We start from the raw sequence: 22,029 nt of genomic DNA on the forward strand, positions 1-22,029 counted from the left end.
ATTTTATTTACTTAGGTATATAATAGACATACTTTATTAAATGAAAGAAATTTCATGGTAAAATCAGTGGACTTAAATTAGGCATTCTTTGCCTGTAATTTTTTTTTATTGTTACTATCTTTTATTTCTTAGTTGCATGAATTTGTTACTATCGAAAAAATATATTTTAATTTCACTTTCAACTGTTTACGCCACGTTACTTTGAGACTTATGCTAGAACGAGTTTCATATTAAATAATATATAACTAGTTTTTAATAAGACTTATTAAAATATATATTTCATTCAACTTTTTTGCCCATATTTACTGCGTTTGTGGCTGTTTTTTAATTAATGCGACAAACGTGTTGATCTTTTAAGGCTTTATATTATGGCTTTACGTTCAATTATTATTGTTTAATTAGTAATTGTTTATAATATAAATTTATATAAATGCATGACTGCAGTACTATTTAAAATTTAACTTAATTATTAATTCCTATACGATTTTGTTTATCTAAATTCTAATGCTAGCGTAAAAATTACCAACGATGCTTTTGCGCTAAGGAAGATTCTAAGAAGTACATTTTATATAAAAAAAATTCTTATATATACCTATGTACAATTCAAAGCACTGACTTAAACTAAAAAAATAACTTAAAGATACTTTGAAATGTTGCATTCAAAATTTCAACAGGAAACGTTATTAAGACTTTCTGCACTAAATCGAAGAGGCAATTTTCCTGCAGCCGCAGGGTAGATTAAGTAATTATTAATCGTCGCCGGTCCCTGTTGCAATCTCGTCTTCACCGACCAGACGATAAAAAACCATACCTAGTACTAATTAATACTGCGGCTCGGGTGCACTTTAATTTTGCACGTCCAAAAGCTTTTGTTCATAGCTATCCGTTCACGAGGATTACTTTGCCTCTCTTTAGAGAAATTTTAATGTATTGGAAAGATATTCAGTTTGCAGTTATTGTTTTTGTTGCAGTCTACACTATGGCTGTGAGCCACTTATTATGGCACTTTGTTGCCTCATAAATAATAAGGCGATTTTTTTATAAAATAATATAAATATAATTTTATTATGAATTTAGTAAACATATGTGATATAAGCCGAGATAGCCCAGTGGTTAGAACGCGTGCATCTTAACCGATGATTTCGGGTTCAAACCCAGGCAGGCGTGGTGCCTTGCGTTGTGAATTTTCATGTGCTTAATTTGTGTTTATCTCGTGCTCGGCGGTGAAGGAAAACATCGTGAGGAAACCTGCATGTGTCTAATTTCAACGAAATTCTGCCACATGTGTATTCCACCAACCCGCATTGGAGCAGCGTGGTGGAATATGCTCCATACCTTCTCCTTAGCCCAGCAGTGGGAAGTTTACAGGCTGTTTATGTATGTATGTATGTATATGTGATATAAATATATGTAATTCAATTCATACTATATATACTGTTAATCACTTTGGCGCCAAATGTAGATGAGTGACTTGCAGCTTACAATGAAATTAATATCAAAACAAAATCTGTCATAGGTTTCTTCAATCTTCAATATTTTGAATAAAGTATAACCCACTCACTAGTATAAGTTTAACTTGTTTAAACTTTTCTTAATTTAAAAACAAAAGAAGAATATAGATTGATAGAATGATAACATTTTTTCAATATTTTAAATATATGTAATTAATATATCTATATATGTATATAAAAGCGAAATACTACTCACTCTAAGTGGGTAAAACAGGGTTTGGAAATATGTGTTTTATAAATTTCGCGCGGATAAAGCCACAGTTTCAGCTAATATATATACATATACATTTCAAAACTTTCTTGAATTTAGTTTGATAATACTCAAATTATTATGTTCTAATATCAAGGGCTAGATGAACTGCACAAGTGCCCAAGTGCGCATACACGAGTGTACACTATTAACTCACTCATGTCCGAGTGGCCGACACGACCGGAGAGAAACTGGACACAGAACCGACGGCTTTATGATCTATTTAAGGACTATAGTCCAGTCACAGAATTGTAATTTTATTGATTTCCTCACTCTGATTTGCTATTGTACGATTATTAACATAAAAATCAAGTAACTAAATAACTCGGGATATTTCAAGTTGTAGCCACTAAATCAATGTGGTCAATAAATAAATATACATACATTTATTATTTAATACAGACATAATATTTTATTTCTATCTTGTTTGAAAATAAATTATGTTAATAGTGATATATACCCAATGGGATATCTCAACGAAAATATTATTTCCGAATTCACCAATTTTTTTAAATATTATAGTTTTTGTAACCTTTGCCTCGACTCAATTCTAAATTTGGAACTGTGTATATGATGCTTACTTTTGGTTTATAATATACAACTACAGGATATTTGATAGGATTATTAATTAATTTAAATTATAAGGTTTTATATATAGATAGTAGACTGCGAGAGAATGAACACCGATGCTGTAGTCTTGCTGAATAGTGCATCGTTAGGGATAATCCGATTCGGGAATTGGAGCATTCGAGTATCCGAGCATTCGGGCATTAGGGCATTCGGCATTCAGTCGTTCGTCCCGCGCAGTTCAGCAATGCGAGTCCAGGAATTTGAATGCAAATTGAAAATGCCATTAGATCAGCAAACATCTGCCTCCCGATCAAACGATGCAATTGTGCGCTCGTGACCGAGAAATCATTATAATTTGTGAATACGATGGTGGCGTTGACAATTTGGCTACTAATAGATCAATTATTATTTAACAATTAAATGACTCGCAATCAAATGCCGTTTAAATATAAATTTTTTAGCTAAATTCAGTTTGCAGTTGCATATGGAGTGTGCTTAACAACTCCTCGCAGTTTAAGCGGACTTTTTATACTTGACTTGAGTTTTCTTCCATTTTCTCACTCATTCCAGAGAACAGCTAAGTATGCTCTTATTGCTCTTACTGTTTTGTTATTAGTTTCAATACTTACAAGCTACCGGGACCGGCTTCGGCTTTCAACGTTTACGAATACGATAGATAAAACATATAACACTTTTGCTTTACGCGCACGCCAGTAAAGCTCCTCAGTCAGTATTATTTTATATCTTCAACAATTATCATTGTATTTCCGAAAATTCATGCAAAACATTAATTAATACACCAAATAATACAAATTTTATTTTAAGAAGTTCATATTTTATTTTATTTTTATGCTTTTTTCGTCGTGAAAACATTAACTGGACTCCATTTTAGCTACAGAGCCATTACCAAGCAGTTTATTCTCATCTAATTACGTTCCTGTCTCGTTAATGACAAAAAAAAATACATCGATTGCAGAATAATATGCGCAGTATTTTTTATTTTTAACTTTCAAAATGTAAACATAAATTTCTTTAATTTGATTATGATAAAACATTTTTAAAGACGAATTGTATTGATTAATATCAATATATTTTAAGATAGCTTATCACCAAAATAAATATCATAAAATATAGTTTTGTTAGCAAATAGTGTAATTTTTTTTATAAATAAAAGTTTTTAATTTTGTAGATAAAATTTCGCGTTTGCGATGTTGATCCTTGAAGAGTTTTGGAGCTTAACATTATTATCGGATCTGAACCAACATGTACGATTTAAACTCTGTAATATAAGAAGAAATTTAAAGGGTTTAAATTCAGCATGTAATGAGGCAGAAAGTGTTAAAATATGCTAAGAGGACTGTATTAAGAGGGAAAGAAAAGGAGGAGTTATCTCGAAATCCGAAAATCCGGGTTCTTATTCTCAAACCCACTTTTATTTTGGGAGTTTTCCCTTGGTCATCACGAAAAACACGAGCCAATGGTTGATATTAAGTTTAGGATAGGAGAAGGATAATCGTTCGTTACTTTACCTAACTTTAAAGCGCGGTGCACTTACAATATTCCCGCGTCCGTGACCCAGACGTGAATGGAAGAACGTCATACGTCAAAATCATACATGGATAATAACTATCGTTTCAATATATGGATTAACTTAAAAACACTACACAAACTAACATTTCAAGTAAAAAAGAAGCTTGTAAATTCATAAAGTTCTGTCGATGAATAGTTCTATAATGGCAGTGTGAAATAGTTATGTTTGGTTAACTTGCATAAACATGGCCAATACTAAATGCATGTGTCCGCTCAGTCGGCAGTTTTGAGTTACATATGAAATAATTAAAAAAATATATATTTATATTTTTATATAATATTCGATATAATATGAGTCGAGATGGCCCAGTGGTTAGAACGCGTGCATCTTAACCGATGATTTTGGGTTCAAACCCAGGCAGGCACCACTGAATTTTCATGTGATTAATTTGCATTTATAATTCATTTCGTGCTCGGCGGTGAAGGAAAACATCGTGAGGAAGCCTGCATGTGTCTAATTTCAACGAAATTCTGCCACATGTTTATTCCACCAACCCGCATTGGAACAGTGTGGTAGAATATGCTCCAAGCCTTCTCCTCAAAGGGAAAGGAGGCCTTAGCCCAGCAGCGGGAAATTTACAGGTTGCTTATGTAAAAAAAATATAATATTCATATATTTATATTTTGACAGTCCACACGCACGCACAAAATCACACCATCGTTTCAAGAATCAGCTTAACAGCATTGGTGTTATGCTATGTTGGCACATTTCATTTATTTATAGAAGTATCCATGCGTAGATGTCGTGTTAGCAATATTAATGAATACGCCCGGCCAAATGTTTGGTCTAACAAAGCAATATCGCTAAGCCAAGTGCCACCTATACAGGAGGATATTAATAATTTTGTGAAGATCTACGATATGCCCGATTGAAACCTATCCAAAATTATAGAGCGTTAAAAATAAAGATTTCTGAGTGGATAACATATATTCGCAAAATTCGTACAGTCGATATATTTTGATACGAAATCCACAACAGCGCGATTTTTACGACATTTTCTGCCTCGCACAACCACTCTGTGGAACCAGCTTTCGCCGACGATTTTTCCGAACCGATACGACTTGGAAACCTCCAAGAAAACCCGAAAAACCGTTTGTTTATCACATAAAAAAAAGAAATTCAACACATGACAGTTCAACGGGCGGCCATGTTTGACGTTTACGGGTGCCTTCGTACAATTCTACTCATCGCAAGTGAGCCTGAATATCTGTAATATTATAAATGCGAAAATTTTGATGGATGGATTAACGGATCTGGATGAAATTTGTCACAGAGACAGTTTATAGTCTGGAATAGCAAGTAGGTTCACTGCACTTTTCATGGAGGAAAAGGGTACGGTTCCCGTGGGATGGATATGTTTTTGTTTTTCAGAGCTAGGGATCGTGAGGTTGTGCATAGTGATAGTTTAGGGGTCAAAGAATGACATAGGCTACATTTTATCCCGGAAAAAATTACCAGTCCTATGGGATAGATGAAAGAGGAAAGATTTGTTTTTTGTAAACGATAAAGTCTGAAGTATCAGAAAGTGTTAAAGTCGGTAAACTTACTGGATTGATTTTTTGTTTAGTTAACAATTATTTTATCACCACAAAACCAATTTATTTATGAGTAATTTTATGTAATTTCAGTAATATTAAGAGAAATGATATTTATGAAACAAGTCGAAAGAAAAAACTTTACCGAGCTGCTTTTTCCACAGACGCAGACTAATTGGTTTGTTATACTTACAATACCTACATAACTTTTTTTAAACATTTTAGTTTTTAGAAGACGAAGACAAATAATTTTGGTATTACCATATATTTATATTTAAATAAATAATTGCAAATACGTATGTACTGGGCGATATTAGAGGGTTACCTCGATGACTATTAATTATGAAATTTAAATTAAGTATATTAACAAATAGCATTAAGGCTATACGTAATGATTGAACTTCCTTATGTATACTTTCCTGTATGTATGTATTTATGTATGTATGTACGTAAACTCTCCAAAACAATTCGACCGATTTTAATTTAATTTTAATATATGCTTAATTGGGTCCACGGATGGCCTGTGTTGAACCCGGTAGGTGGCTGCGATAGGGTTACATAAAAAAATACTGTATAGGTATATATGAAAATAATAATAATTAATTTTCATAATATACTATTAATCCGTTACAATATCCCCGGCGAAGACGCGGATTCATTTTATTATATACATATGTAGGTATTTATATACTATACAAATATGATGGCCCTATAACTATTATTATTTAAGTATGTAATCATAAAACATAAATTCTATTCTTACTATTAATTACCATCTAATATTTAAAAACATGTAATTTTAAAAATGCTTCTTTTTGCATTTTATTGTCTAAATATACATTGAATATATTAATTAATAAATAAGTTTAATAATTATTATAAAAAGTAAAAAAATAATAGATTTTATAAATATTTAATTAATTTATTTATTTTAGAAACACTTATGCATATATTTAAAAAAAAAAATGAATTATAGTTTGTGGCGGAAAATATCGTAAAACGTTCATATTATTTGCGAATGCTTATCGTTTCTAAAGCGGTGGCTCAGTCAGAAAGCGTGAAAGGATGCTAGATCAATTTCAATGAAAAGAATATTAGAGGAAACTAAGATCCCACATTTTAATGAGCATTTACTTGTGAGGGTTGAAGTACGACGAAAGGTAAATAAATTTTGCAGTTCAAAATATATCCACGAAGGTATACTTGATCGAGTCGAACGATTTGGAACATAATTATGTAAGAATCATTAAATCAACAAATAATTAAACACAAACTTCTCTTCTTCTTGCATTTAAAGAGGAATGCTAGGAAATTATTCCACCATCGGTTCCCGTATGTTGTGGTATTTTTTTTTTATGTAATAGTTAGGCGGTCGGGCAAATGGGCCACCTGATGGTAAGTGCACCAACATCGCACATAGATATTGACGCTGTAAGAAATAATAACCATTCCTCAGAGTATACCAATGCGCCACCAACCTTGGTAGCTAAGATGTTATGTCCCTTTTGCCTCACTCACCCTTCAAACCAGAACACAACAATACTATAAAATAATAAGTACTGCTGTTTGGCGGAGGAATAATCAGTGACAGTTAAACCTACCCAGACGGGCTTACACAAAGCCCTGCTATCAAGAGATTGTTACATGAAATGCATCATATGAAATTCTTCCACATGGTGCATGCAGGTTTCTTCTAGTTTTATCATCACTAGATGAATCATATTCAATGAATAATATAATATTATATAATAATGTGATGACTGATGACACGGTTTTATAAGTTAATCGTGATATTTTATAAGGCGTTTATAAAAATATATAATATCTCATTAATAAATAATAAGTTAGACTGATAGCTTCGGTCGCTTTTTAGGGTTTGGTCGTCGTTTATTATGTGTAAAAAAGGAACCTACATCTTTCCTTGGAGTTCAAGCTAACTTTGTATAAAATTTCATTGAATTAGGTTAACTGGTTTGGCCGTCAAAGAGCAAGAGGCAGTGAGACATACAGTTAGACAGAGCTAATTTCTAATTAAAAAAATTAATATGAAATACTTAGCATACATTAGTTCAGTTAGAACTGGAGTTTGTCGAAAGCAATTAACTTTAATTTTTGTTTATGTTTTTCATTTTTTTTTTCTTATATATACCGCTCTCTAACCGACCAGTAACCGCTCTATAAAATTAATTCTTCGTTAAATCGTATCAATTTAGTAAATTTCAATCAAGAATCCTTTTTTTCTGTATATCTACAGCTAGAGCTCTTCAAAATGAGACCATAACCGATTTTTTATATGCAGCTATCGTCCCATAATTACTGGGGCAAAAATCTGCTTACTCTATTAATATACAGGAGATACGACTAACTACCAGCTCTGTAATTCACGTAATTATTTTTATGATTAACCTGTACTTCTCATATTAAGTTCATTTTATTTCTTGAGAAATTAAATATTCGAGTAACTAGAAACGAATTGTTTCATTGTTCTTTATTCGAATCCATGTAATTTTAAATTAATTTCGATATAATATTTAATAATAAAGATTCTTCTACAAACGCCGTGTGCGGAACCAATCGTAACTAGTTATATGTTTAAAAACGTAATTTTATGGCTTCATACGTCCGTTGCGATCGAAGGTCGAAAAGACCTTTGCAATTTTTTCTCATGCAGGTTTTAAATTTCGAATTCTTTCTTCATACGGATAAATTACTACTTTTATACATCTAATTTTAAATAGCGTATATATTGCCGAAATTGTATAGACAAATTGTCAATTTGGATTCGAATTTTAAATTCTTCGTCCATTAAGATACATATTGCGAAAATTAACACATTTTCTTAAAATATTTTAATATTTGTACTGTAAAACACAAAGTGATATGCAATATTGTTTGATGATTATTGTAACATTTAATGTATACTCGCATCAAAATTGCTTATCACCGTAAGTCCTCTTTCAACATTTTAAATGACAACAGTAATATTGGTTTGATTAGTAGCTCCGCAAAAACGTGTTAAGATACATAACATGTTTTAATTACGAAGGAAGTGTAATAAATATTAAGAATGTCGTAACTCATTTGAATTTTCCACTCAATAATAAATTATCGATATGTACCAGTATATAAAAACACAAATATTTCGGCTTCCATTCGATTAATATTTCGAGTTTCCTACGTATTGGTTGGTTCCTTCCGGTTGGCTGATATTTGAATTTCGAGTTTCCTTGGTTTAAAAAATATGGGAATTAATTTAAAAGCAATTCAATGTACCCTGATACTAATAAGTTTTGGTTTATCTGTGCTAAGTCACAATAATACTGATTTAAGCCTTAAAATGAATAGGACGCCTTACATTGAAAATGGAAACAGAGTTAGTCTCGAGGAAGGTAAGATTAAAATTTTATTAAATCCATAAGAAATACCGTTTTAATATTAATTATAATTTTTTGCTTACATTAGGCCATATGAGAAGAAAATAAATCTATCTGCATAACTTAGAATCAAAATGTTTAATATATTTTATTTATATAATCGTCTATTATCATTTTGCTTCGTTATGTTAGGTTATCAGAATGCAGATTTCAGATCAATTATATTAATGAATTCTTTTGTCACAATTTTCTATTTATCAATCTGGGTTTTTCTACCATGCCTCAGAAAACACGTGAAACAGTCCATGCCCCATCGGGTAATAGGGGATGTATATATACTTAGAGGGACGAGAAACTTGTGTTTACGCACACTTAAGATGATGTGTTCGTGACCAATTCCGGCCGCGATATTACATCTGAAGGGAGCCAAGCTAACTACGCACACATTACAGTGCAATCAATGTGCATTTTCTTTTATCTCACACTTATAATCCGATGCGACGCCAAATCCGACACGACCGAAAAGACACCAGGACCAGGATCGAAAGCTTTCGAGGTACGGGAGTGTCCACACTAAGATAACGGGCTGTCACTAGAAGTTCGTCGGACGAAAAACCCACTAATATTTCAATCGTCTTGATCTGGGGATCGATCACTGCACCTCGGGATCCGCGGCCTTAACGGCCTTGTCCTGCGTACTTGGCCATCCTTCACTGAGAATGAATAGGTCAGGTCTCTTTATCATATCACAACTAGTTCTATATACTAAAAAAAAAATCGTTTAAAATGATAATCCTTACTTTTAATGATATTTAGCTTTTCTTCGGACAAGAATGAGATGGAGACGACCGTTATTCTGTTATCTCAATTATGAAAAAGGATTGTGCAAAGCAATGATACCTAGGTAAGCAAAAAAATTATATATAGGTAATAGAATTAAAAACAATAAATTTAATTATTTGTATTCCTGAGACGATGTTTGCAATTAAAAACGACAAGCATTTACATGAACTAAAATAGTTTGGACATGAGAATTATACTTAAACATGTATTGAAACATAAATTTTCCAAGGATCCCTCAGATACATACAAAAAAATCGGTAGATTTATATATGTAAAAATAATTAAAATATTGTCTGTTACTAGGTTCTACTATGACAGAAAAACAAAAACTTGCAAAAAATTTATATATGGTGGATGTTTTGGGAATCGAAATAATTTTCAATCTTACGACAAATGTACGTTGACTTGTAATAAAGATGAGAAATTAAAAAATCGCTATTATTAGTATCGGTGTTTTCATTTAACTAATTCAATCCCTAAACTTTATTATTATAGAAGAATTGACAGTGTTAATATAATCTAATTCTTCAACTACACGAGTTTAAGTTTGAGTTTAAAGATCTAATCACTAACATATCGTGCGTAGTATATATTTGTACATCGATGGAATTTACTTATGAGCCACTTGTACTTGTTTTTTTTTGCGGCCTGGCAAATGGTCTCTAGAGAGCCGAGATGGCCATGTGTGTAGAACGAGTACATTTTAACCGATGATTGCGGGTTCAAACCCAGGCAAGCACCACTGAATTCTCATGTGATTCATCTCGTGCTCGGTGGTGAAGGAAAAGATCGTGAGGAAACTTGCATGTGTCTGGTTTCAACGAAATTTTGCCACATATGTATCCAACAACCCGTTTACGCTGTTAATGTTGTGTAAATAGTCTCCTGATGGTGCAATGGTGATGGAGTAAGTGGTCATCACCGATGTCAGACATTGGCGCCGTAAAAAAATTACCATTTCTTAAACGGCAACCTGCTTCGGGAAATAGGCAGATCATTTCGTCAATTGTTTTTTTTAAAGGAAAAATGTTTGAATTTCTAAAATCTATCAGGTACTATATATATGTGCAGCACTTAAACAGAACTCACATTTCATTTTGATCTGCTGGACACTGATCTGCCAAATTCACTTATGTATGTTTTACATGCTAATTCAGTTCGTGATGTGATCAGATCAGAATGCGTTTTAAGAATGTCCTGATTCTCAGGATTGGGTCCGGATGATGAATTTCCAGAACGGTCAACAACTTTTTAAATGGGATGGTGGTAAACATTGGGGTGGCCTCCTGCTACTTTACGCACTAGCGAGAGGAATCCCCTATAAAGTGCACCCACTCCTGGAGCCCGAAGCTTTCTGAAAGTTTCCACTGTTAAAAAGTATATTGTATGTGGTAGACGTTACAGCCAAGGTCATTACAACAATACGGGATGTAGGAATTTTTACCTTCAGTGCCGAGCACGACGAACTATAAACACAAATTTAGTATACGAAAATTCAGTATTGCTTGAATAGGTGTGAGAATCCTCAATCATCGGTTAAGATTCACTCACTGCAGACGAAAAACAAACGCAATATGCAGTATATACAGAAACATTAACTTCGTTACGGAATCCTAGCAATAAAACATTTTTCAATGTAGAGTTTATTTGTATAGTCGATAAAAACTGTAATGAAAAGTGTGTTCAGTATTTTATGAAACATAAATTTTATCGCGATATACGTGCTTCATATTCATTCAAGTTCATTTAAGATGCGTTTTCTATGTGTGTTAATATCGATATTATATAAAATTGCAAACGGTCATGATTCTTCGGAAGTAACATTAACAACTGCGAAATTGCAGAAGACTATTTCCCCAAAGCCCACGACATTGTATAAAAGAATAAATGTTGAAATATATCATTATGAAGGGGCTGCCACATTGTTAGATTTAGTTCGTCTTGTGGATACAAGGCGCAAAAAACATAACAAAAGTAAGTAATAACATCATATTATAAAACCGTATAAAATTATAGAACTGGACGGGGTTGGCATGGCGATGACTTCCTAAAGAGTTTCGGCTTTTCTCAAGATAGACTAGCCAACTGTGCGGGAAATATTATATATACGTATGTTTTTATAGACATACACACTACACTAAACTACACTAGAGTACGCCAATACAGGTGTACTTTTTTTTTGAATACTCTCAAAATCTCACAGGAGGGAAAATCCGACACGACCGAGTTTAAGCGTAGAAACAACAGCTTTGTATGCTTTCAAGGTACGGGAGTATTAACACTGCTGACTTCCAGATTATGAGCTGCGATTAAAAATTGCCAGAAAGAAAAAATCAAATAACTTTTATTGGTTGATTATCTATCTATAATAGGTTAATAATAATAACTATTCTTATTTCTATATTTATTTGCAAAGCCTACAATAGGTGGAGCGGTTATGAAGTTAAAGTTATATGCGTTATAAAAAATGCAATGCATAAATTTAAAAGATTTTAGAAAAAAAAATCAATTCCAAATATTGTTTCGATTGGTATACGAAAAACTTAATTATTTAACTCTACAATCAGATCAGAGAGACGAAGGGGATCATATGTTTTAATAACAAATCAGTACGAGTTCAACAATCACCATTCTTAAATAAAATAGTATTAAGATCGTTGATAATGTCGTGTGTTTTAAATACTTTTATTAGTGAATTTTTATTAGTGTTATAATACATTAAGTGAACAAACAGCATTTAATCAAATAATTTAGAGACAGTCGATAATTGCCATTAACGATACATTAAAAGGGAGCATACACGACGATGTAAATTTAAACGGACTACAATTTTAGGATATTCGTATATATGGAACTGGGATCACTGGTGTCATCTCCAACCGATAAGAGGATATTGTAAAAAGTCGCTAAATAGGTACGTTTCATGTAAAATAACAACTAATTCACGTATTATAATATTACTATATTATTGTGTTTTAATTATTGTTTCACACGAAGGTATCAATTTCAAAATATAAAATACTAGCTGTTACCCGCGGCTTTGCCCGCGTAAAATATGAATATATTTACAAATTAACTTAAAATATTACGTTAATGTAATACCTCTTCTTAGGGTAGAATATCTAGAAACGCTTAAATGGGAATCAATTTCGAGCTTCTAACTTCAAAATGACAGACTTCCAGACTAACCTGAATACGAAATGTTAACACCTACTTTTTCCTTTAGCCCTAAAATAGCAAGAAACGCTTAAATACGTATCTACTGATTTTTAATCGGTAGCCCAAAAATAAAATTTCATGCTTCTAACTTCAAAATGTCAGGCTTCCAGGCTAAACTGTATACGAAATGTCAAACTCTATTTCTCTCCTTAGGCGTAAAATATCCAGAATCGTTTAAATACACGTCAACTCATTTTTAAACAGTGGCACAAAAAAAAATTGCATGCTTCTAACTTCAAAAATGACGGACTTCCAGACTGACCTCTATACGAAATGTCAACCCCTACTTTTTCCCCTTAGGCGTAAAATATCAAGAAATGCTTAAATACGTATCTTCACATTTTTAATAGGTATCCCAAAAATAAAGTTTCGTGTTTCTAACTTAAAAAAATTACGGACTTCCAAACAAACGTTCAACCCCTATTTCACCCCTTTAGGAGTAGATTTTCAAAATTCGCTCCTCAGTGGGTGTTATGATATGTTAGTTAATAAGTGTACAGCCTAAAATGTAAGTTTTATGCTTATCGTTCTAAAAATGACAATACTTTCAACAAATTATAACCTTTTATCCCCCTTTTCAACCCTTTACAGCACTTTTTTCCAAATAAAAAGTAGCCTATGTCTTTTCTCAGGCTCTAGACTATTTGTGTACCAAATTTCATTTAAATCGATCCAGTAGTTTTGGCGTGAAAGCGAGACAGACAGACAGACAGAGTTACTTTCGCATTTATAATATTAGTATGGAAGTATGGATAGTATGGATTATAAGTATTTAGAATATTTCGTCTGGTGTTTATTAATATTTATTATGACTTTTAGATTTTATTACGATGCACAGTTAGATCAGTGTTTGCCATTTATATACACTGGCTGCGATGGTAACAAAAATAATTTTGAAACACGTTTGGAATGTGAAAGGCATTGTAAAGGTAGAAATATGAAGTCTTAGAAAACATTAAATTATAATAAACTTTTTTAAAATGAATTACTTTTAGCAACATTTTTCATATAATTATTAACTATTTTTGAAATAATTGATTATTATTATTATATATTTTAGGAATTATTTACGTCAATGTTAAGCATCCTACGCAACCAGCGGCTTGTTTTCTACAACCTGACACAGGTTACTGCTTGGCTCTTATACCTAAGTAGGTTAATAATTATTTAAACTAGATTAATAATAATAAGTTTTAAAGACTTAAAATAAAAAAAAACCATCAATATTATTTATTAGAATTAATTGAACTTTATTTATCTCGAAGTTTATTAGTATTTAGTAAAGCAAACATTCTCCTCGAAAGGAGAGGCCCAACTGTGAGCAGCTTACAGGATGTTATTTTTATACAAAAAAATATATAATTTCAGATATTACTATGACATCAATGAAAAAACTTGTAAGAAATTTATGTATGGAGGCTGTGGTGGAAATCAAAATAAATTTGACACAATGTTCTCATGCATGAGAGCATGTTCTGTTGTAGTAGTTTAGTAGTATAATTAGTCTATTACATAAAAATAAACTTGTTATAATAATTTTTTTACAGTTATTGTGTGTGCGTGTGTGAAATATTTATAACCCCAAAGAAATAACGATAAATTACTTACATAATTCCTTATTTGTATAAAACTGTACCAATACGAAATTGATAGTTTACGCAGATCAAATCACGTCCAGATCATTTTTATTCTTGTGGCGAAATGTGCCGAAGCTGATTCAAGCTTCAATCTCAAGGTAATCTATCAAGGTTTGGCTCGTTAAGTGGTTACCCGCAGTTTTAGTAAACGGAAAATAGACCTATAAACGAAGAAAATGACTAATAGGCAATTTTTTTCTTGTATCGAATGTAATTAAACTGCGTAAATTCTGTATCCGATTTTCATTATATTTTTTGTGTCAACGGTAAGTTTACCTTTTAAATGAGTTTCATTACACGCTATACCATACCTAGCCTAAAAAAGCTACATCAATGTGAAATATTTTTTGTTGTACACGTGTCAAATATATAATCAGTTTTCAACCAACTCAAAACTAGAACGTAAATTGAAGCAAATTCTTTAAAATGATTTTCTTAAATTATAAATATCGTTATCATCGTAATTGTTATACGTTGCTAAAGTTAAAATTTTGGTCTGCAAAAATCCTTGTCTATATTTTATTTCAAGTAGAAATAAAAATATTTAAGCTCGGTTGGCGGGCTAGCAATTACTGGGAGACCGGGCCTTAATCCACGTTGTGACGAAGAAAAACTTCCCTAATTAATAGTCGAGCTGGATTAATTAGCGAAGACATGCTGAGCTCTTACCATTTAGATTTTTTTAGTTTTTAATAGAAGAAATTAGTTCTATAATACGATCTAACTGGAAAAGCGTAGCTTTCTTATCCCATTACTCGTTAAAATTTAACGAACACGGCTCTTTAAATAATTCGTGATAAAAATTCAAATGAGTAGTAAAAAATATTAGATACACTGTATGTGTATAAAAGTTTTTAACCTAATCTTTTGTAAAATGTTTAAGCTAGGTATTAGTCTTTATCAGATTGGCTTAAGCCATCAACATGGAGATTGGAGGTTTTACGGCGTCGTTGCTGCTCTCAGATTTTTTACTGTCGCCCGGAGCGAGCATTTTGCAGCGTCAGTAATTGGAGACTAATTTATCGCGTGTTCCCGCGAGATTTATTGGCAAAGGATAAAAACTGTTTTTTTTAAATAAATATTCACACAAATTGTAGATCTACGATAAGAGTTTTTATTGATGTTAAAACTGGTGATATATATTTGCAGTGTATTCTGAATACATATCTAATAGAGAGAGGGAGAAGATATTTAATGACAAAACAACATACATTAAAACTGTAGCAAATAATTTTATTAATAATCGTACATAAATAATAATTACAAGAATATACAAAGTAAAATATAACAAGATCAATCACTCGGTTAATTTACACCAATCGCCATCGGCACTTTCGAAATAAAGGCAATCAAATTTACTGTTTTAGATCTCCTTTGCTCCATAATTCTTATCTTCCTTTAAATTTAGAGCCAGCTATGGCCTGTAAAGTGAAGAACTGTTTTAAAGCGCTAAAAATCTTCGCGTAATACTTGGCCGAAGTTACTGATGTATCGGACCTAAATTTTCTGCATTTTATTTTTCTGCCGCCTGAAATATGCAATATTTCTTTGTTTTTACTAAACAAAATAAAAATAAAAAACTATCGGAACACTAGAATGGATATTTACATGTCCTTACCATCTCGTATCGCATTTCTTCAGTGATTCGCTCGCAAAGATCATTCGGTATGTCGTTCTGTGTAACGTCTTGTAAGACATATTTAAGTTGAGACGTTCTGTAAAAAAGGAAATATGGTACAATATATATTGGACAACATCACACACATTACTCTGATCCCAATGTACGTAGCTAAAGCACTTGTGTTATGGAAAATCAGAAGTAACGACGGTACCACAATCGCCCAGACCCAAGACAACATAGAAAACTAATGAACTTTTTCTTCATCGACTCGGCCGGGAATCGAACCCGTGACCCCGGAGTGGTGTACCCATGAAAACCGGTGTACACACTATTCGACCACGGAGGTCGTCAAAATATTTGTACGATCTGAATTTGAAATTGGAATCATAAGATTTTCGACTATTTTGATCGGAATAAGAAATTCCAGATGTATACCAAACTTAGTAACCAAAAATACGAAATGTCCCAAAAGATTGTATAAGAGAAATTTTTAACCGTGAAGTAGGTTTGTACTTTGCAATAAACATGTTTTTAGAGTTAGTAAAAATGATCTAAGAATGGCTATTTTAAAAGAATTATTTAAATTAATTTTAAAATCTACATTAAAAAGGAATTGAAGCTGCAAGATTGATGGAGCAGTACAACTTGGAGAGTCGTTGCAAGATAATGGCAGATAGATGACCGAAGAGAAACATTTTCTCTCAAAACAAATTTATGATTAGTTTTTAAAACAACGCAAATCGATATCTCATATAGCTGGTCTATTTCTGTATCAATTCATGGGCCGATATTTGAATTGATAACCTGCCCGGCTTGCAATACATGGTTATAATGAACATGTCGCGAACAGGTTGTTAGGTCAACTATAGCAACAAGCAATTAGTGTTCAACAAAGTACTTTTCATCACCTTTTTGTTTCGGCTTATAATTACTAAGTGTTTCATTTATAATTACGAAGATGTAATTAATGTACTTTGTTGTAAAATTGTATCAAATATCGAAATGTTTCTTTAAATATTTTTTAAAAATAAGCGATAGCTGACTGACACATAATGCGGTTAGGCAAAGATGTTCCTCCATATTGAAAAAAAAGAAGTTTTTTAACTAGATTGTCCTAACAGTGCCCAATAATTTGAATATGTTTCCAGACTAGGTTTTGTTTTTTGTCTGAGCCGCATACAAGGGTACAACCCGTTTATAGTTTGCAAGATTTGAAATAAATACAATTTAGAAACGATTTTTCAAAAATTTTAAAAATATAACTCACTGTATATAAATAAGCATATATGCACTCGTAGCACGTCGAGCAAGGTACGGCGCATCCTCTTTACCTCCGAAGTTGTACTCGATCGCCTCTTGTTTGCTGCAGCGTGAAACAACGTCATCATCGAACTTACACCACTGGAAATATGAACATTTGTACTTCAACAACTGTCGAGAGCAATTATTTTTATTTGAATTTATAATAATTTTTATTATTTACAAGTCTATATTACTAATATACAATTATTATCAATGTAACTAAATTATATGCTTAACCTTATTGAAAAAAAAAAAATCTATATCTTCAAAATTACTTATATAAAAGCGTTTATACTTTATTAGGTCTTAGTTTTTCTGAATTATTTAAGGAACCATTTCATAACATAGGAGTTCTATTTAATTTGCAATAAACACGTGAATTTCTAAGATGGGCGTGGGTGAGTAAATTCACAATTATGAGGAATGGCAAAAAAAATATTGAAGGGACTCTCAGTTCTGATGAAAATTGCATCGTTGGATTTAAAAAAAATCAATATTTCTAGCCAGGAATCGAACACTTTAATTAAATTAAAAAACAAAATTTGTAATATCACATTAAAATTCAACATCTTCAATAAGTTTGCAATATCTCATTACTTCCTACAATCTGATTTCTATTACCAACAATATCGAATAGCATAATAATACAGAATCCGTTTTTTTACCAAAAACTTCGAAGAGCAATTTAGCTATTTCTCATAGTTTCGGAATTGCTCATCATCGGAATCCTACATATAATATTATAAATTGACCTTTAAATTTGATCTAAGAGATATTGTATGATTTAAAATCGTTTAAATTTTTCATGATTATAGATTTGGGTCTATCTTTCATCGAAGTATATTATCAAATTACTTTTATCTCAGTTATTTCATCAGTTTGTCAAATTAATATTACCTTTCCGTCGCCTTTAGGATTAATAAACACAACGTAGTGTCCGCCGTGATTATCTCCTGAATGTACGAGCACCGCATGCAACGTATAATGTGCGGGAATTTTAGGCGTCTCCTGGAGATACTGATCCAGATTTACTTCCTCGTAAAATTCAAATCTGATCAAATTAAAACAAAAGTTACATGAATATTGATATTTAAATTCATTTTTGATTAGACAACTCGATAAAAAAATATTGAAAGGGAAAATGCTTACAGAATTTAGAGAACATTTTTTATAAAAATTCAGGCTTGCTTAATCTATTCAAAAATTTGTAATCTTAATTAAAATCTGTCACTCTTTACCTATCATTAAATTTAACAGAGGTGTCACTTTGTGGATCGTACTGAAAACGCATTAGGTGTAAATGTAGAATAGGCGGGAATACATCAAACCGAACACCTTTCTCAGCTTCTTGCAGACCATGTTCTCCTGCATCATATTTGTTCTCGCCCTCCAACAATTCCGTACTAATGTAGTCTTTAAATGATTCATAAACTAAAAGTATTTTTCGTAGTTTGTAAATGAAAACCAGTTAAAATATATTCTCTGTGAAGATTCTTAACTTAAAATGTACATTCTATGTTAAAAAAATATTTAATTATTTGTTACAAAAATGTATTTCGCAAAACATTAAGTTGACTTGCAATGCTGAGTTAACTATAGGAAACTTAAGAGAATGTCTTTGTAGACTTACAAAAAGAAGACCAATTACTTAATTTAAAAAAAAATATCTAGCGTAAAGTAAAACAAAAGAGGAAAACTGACTATTATTTTTCCCCTTAACGCTTAGTTGGATATCGTAAAATGTTTCGACGCGAGTACTTGTGCAATTTACATTCTTGCATTTTATAAATGAAGTCATTTTTCCTTCAAACAATTTAGGCACCGTTCCTTCAACTACAGTACCTTTCATTTTATTTTCTAGTTTGTCTAGTAGTACCTTAAACAACATACGAAATTGTCAGAAATTTATATGAAATGCTTTGAATTTGCATACATTTTTGTTGGAATAAGTATTTGCTAAAATAAAAAAAATCCTCTACCCTAAGAAATTCTTGAACATCATGCTGCATAAAAGAGTCTAACGTTTCCCAGCCGAAACTTTTCGTAAGTTTTTTTGTAGCTACTGTCTTATCCGAAAATTGTAGATCGTAGAAAACTCGTTGAAGAGCAAAAGCAACTGATCTAGAACTATCATCACCGACGGTAGGTATTTTATAAACGGCTTTCCGTAGAACATTTGTGAAGAAAAGAGTTTGCAAAAGAGAATTCATATAACAGGTTGCTCCTTGATTTTTCAGTCCTGTAAATATCAAGCCTAGTTTATTTGAGATCTTTTATTAGATTAAATTCTTATCAAGTTATATTTCTGACCAATATATCCTGTATGCTTCTTAGAGTCCCATGAAACTCCATGTGGAGCTTCTGCAACTACATGAGCCTCGATTACTATTGAATCATCTTTTACAAATCCGTTATCAGGATCTATTAAGTTTTTCCATGATATAAAATGAGCAAAACCCCAATCGTCTTCTTTGCTAGTAAATAAAAAAAAGTATTGTTTACTGGAAATAAAGGCAAATAAAATATTATTCTGTACCAATCATACCAGTGATACATATGATGTAGCTTCCTGCAGAGATGTTCACCATCTGGCTTGTGCGACAAAAGTTTTAATTCTCCTAGTCCATAGCATGACCATCCTGGAGAGTCGCAATCTCCGTTACATTGCAAAAAAATCCCCAGCGCTTTTTGTTGTTGTCGGTCCGGAGTTGTTGTATTTCGAATAAGAACTAGAATTTTCCACGGTAAACATCTCACATAGCACGGCGGAGATAAAACTTGTTCTCTAAGCTGGCTAATATTTTGGACTGTGTAACGAAAGGTCGCGTCCGGACGGGAATTATCTTCATCGTCTTTAGTAAGTTCCTAAAGATTTGAATACGATAATATATATAAAATATAAAATAAGAAAGAGTACAATTTAGCTTCGTATTTATTATTTTAAAAAGTTTATGTAACTTTTATTTCATGGTATGATATTGATATGAGTTTTTAACTGTGTGCTTGTCACAAATATTAAAAATTAAAAATAAAATCTCACTGCGTTGGCTTGTAGTGTATCGGCTGTTGTATTTTCCGCGCTGCCGGTTTCAAGCATTTTTCAGCAATGTGGTTAAACTATGAGAATTAAACGTTATTTAAATACCGTCACTTTTTTTAAAATAAAATACATATTTTCTTAAATTATTAGTACCTAAATGTCTAATTTATTAAACAAAAATTAAATTAAAAATATTACCTTACTTTAAATTGTAATACATTATGACTGTTATCAAAAAATATAAATTAATTTTGTAAATTTTAAGCCGATGACAGATGTCATGAAAGAATTTGGTGTCATTTTTTAAACTCATTCAAACGGTGCAGTTGTTTAAATTACTATTTAATTTGGCACAAAGAGGTTGAATAACATTGAATATACAATTAAATGGTGCAGTTCTATTAAATATACTGAAAACATAAAGAAAAATATCTATACTAAACCTTGAGTAAGTGGTATTAAAAAAGGATATCCTCTAAGCATAAGTGAGTAGTTATTTTATCTTATTTAATTTCGGATGATTGGACATTGATTCATGTGACACATGACTTACTTAAAAAAATACTACCATACACACTTGCGATCAGACAAATAAGCAACATATCGTTTTAAATTTTATTACAATATTCGTAAATAAACTATAACTAGGATCACAAAAGAAAATTTTATTTATCCACTGAAAATTGATAGTGTGTAAAAGCACTAAGCGGCCGTTTTCCGTTTACCAGTATTAATTAAATCCCGAGTCATCTTGCGAAGACATTATTCAGTATTTGGAGATTGACAGACAGATGCTGGGACCCTTAATTAAAATTTGTAAATAGCCTCCTATTAATGACAAATTATGCAAACATATTAATTACGAAGACTGTCATTGTAATCAGACTTTCTAATGAGACAAAGGGAAGAATATTGAAATATTAATTTATATTAAATTAAATAAGCATAATTGAAATGTTAATCTATTGAAATTTTAACAATACTTAATTATATTTCATTAAAAGCATTGTTTGTTCATCATTAATGTAATGAAAAGTCAATTAATACGCTTTCACAGATAACAAATAAAAAAAAAATACCTTGATTAATTAATAAATAAAATGTAATTCAATAAACAGAGTCAGTCATTGTTCAGACGTCTATATGTTTAAAATGTAGCTGAACGTAATAATAATCATGGCTTACAGAACAAAGGACATATTCACACAAAGTAGTCAAAAGGCCTTACTCGCGTACCGAGGCACGTGTACATGTATGCAAAGTGAAAATAATAGGGAAAAAATATAGAGGGAACTAATTAGCGAGCCTTGTTACTGTCTCTCGAGTTTCCTTTTATATTCTTTTTATATATAGTTAAGTGGCGTTCGCAGGAAATGTCTCGCTCGTTTATTTGTGCGTACGTTTTAATGCATTATATTTTATTTCAGGCCTTATTATAACAATGTGGATCGATTCTTCTTTTGCGACGAGTTATGCGTTGTTTTATAACGTGAGGATAGTTTTTAAATAACGCATGTACTATATTTAAGAACTGGA

The 22,029-nt window shown here is 31.7% G+C and overlaps 2 protein-coding genes across 3 annotated transcripts; one reads left to right on the top strand and one right to left on the bottom strand.

Moving 5' to 3' along the window:
• The first annotated feature begins 11,352 nt into the window (after positions 1-11,352).
• On the top strand, positions 11,353-14,385 carry LOC113395113 (kunitz-type serine protease inhibitor A-like). Its single transcript, XM_026632674.2, has 5 exons — positions 11,353-11,648; positions 12,510-12,588; positions 13,713-13,822; positions 13,954-14,044; positions 14,262-14,385. Exons 1-5 carry the CDS (start codon positions 11,426-11,428, stop codon positions 14,383-14,385), a joined length of 627 nt encoding a protein of 208 aa, XP_026488459.2. The 5' UTR covers positions 11,353-11,425.
• Positions 14,386-15,738: 1,353 nt separating this feature from the next.
• Positions 15,739-20,757, bottom strand: LOC113395061 (ubiquitin carboxyl-terminal hydrolase 7-like). Of its 2 annotated transcripts, none has more exons than XM_026632605.2 (11): positions 20,692-20,757; positions 20,494-20,570; positions 19,999-20,318; positions 19,764-19,927; positions 19,433-19,692; positions 19,155-19,329; positions 18,692-18,884; positions 18,351-18,504; positions 17,419-17,552; positions 16,149-16,245; positions 15,739-15,951 (listed from the first exon to the last, which is right to left on the bottom strand). In XM_026632605.2, the coding sequence occupies exons 2-11, from the start codon at positions 20,548-20,550 to the stop codon at positions 15,919-15,921; spliced, it is 1,587 nt and encodes a 528-aa protein (XP_026488390.2). In that variant the 5' UTR covers positions 20,551-20,570; positions 20,692-20,757; the 3' UTR covers positions 15,739-15,918. The 2 variants fall into 2 exon arrangements, with proteins under 2 accessions (XP_026488390.2, XP_064071890.1); XM_064215820.1 differs by having other exon boundaries at positions 15,906-16,058.
• Between the last annotated feature and the right edge of the window lie 1,272 nt (positions 20,758-22,029).

The sequence above is a fragment of the Vanessa tameamea genome, chromosome 9, assembly GCF_037043105.1.
Source record: "Vanessa tameamea isolate UH-Manoa-2023 chromosome 9, ilVanTame1 primary haplotype, whole genome shotgun sequence".
Taxonomy (NCBI): Eukaryota; Metazoa; Arthropoda; class Insecta; order Lepidoptera; family Nymphalidae; genus Vanessa; species Vanessa tameamea.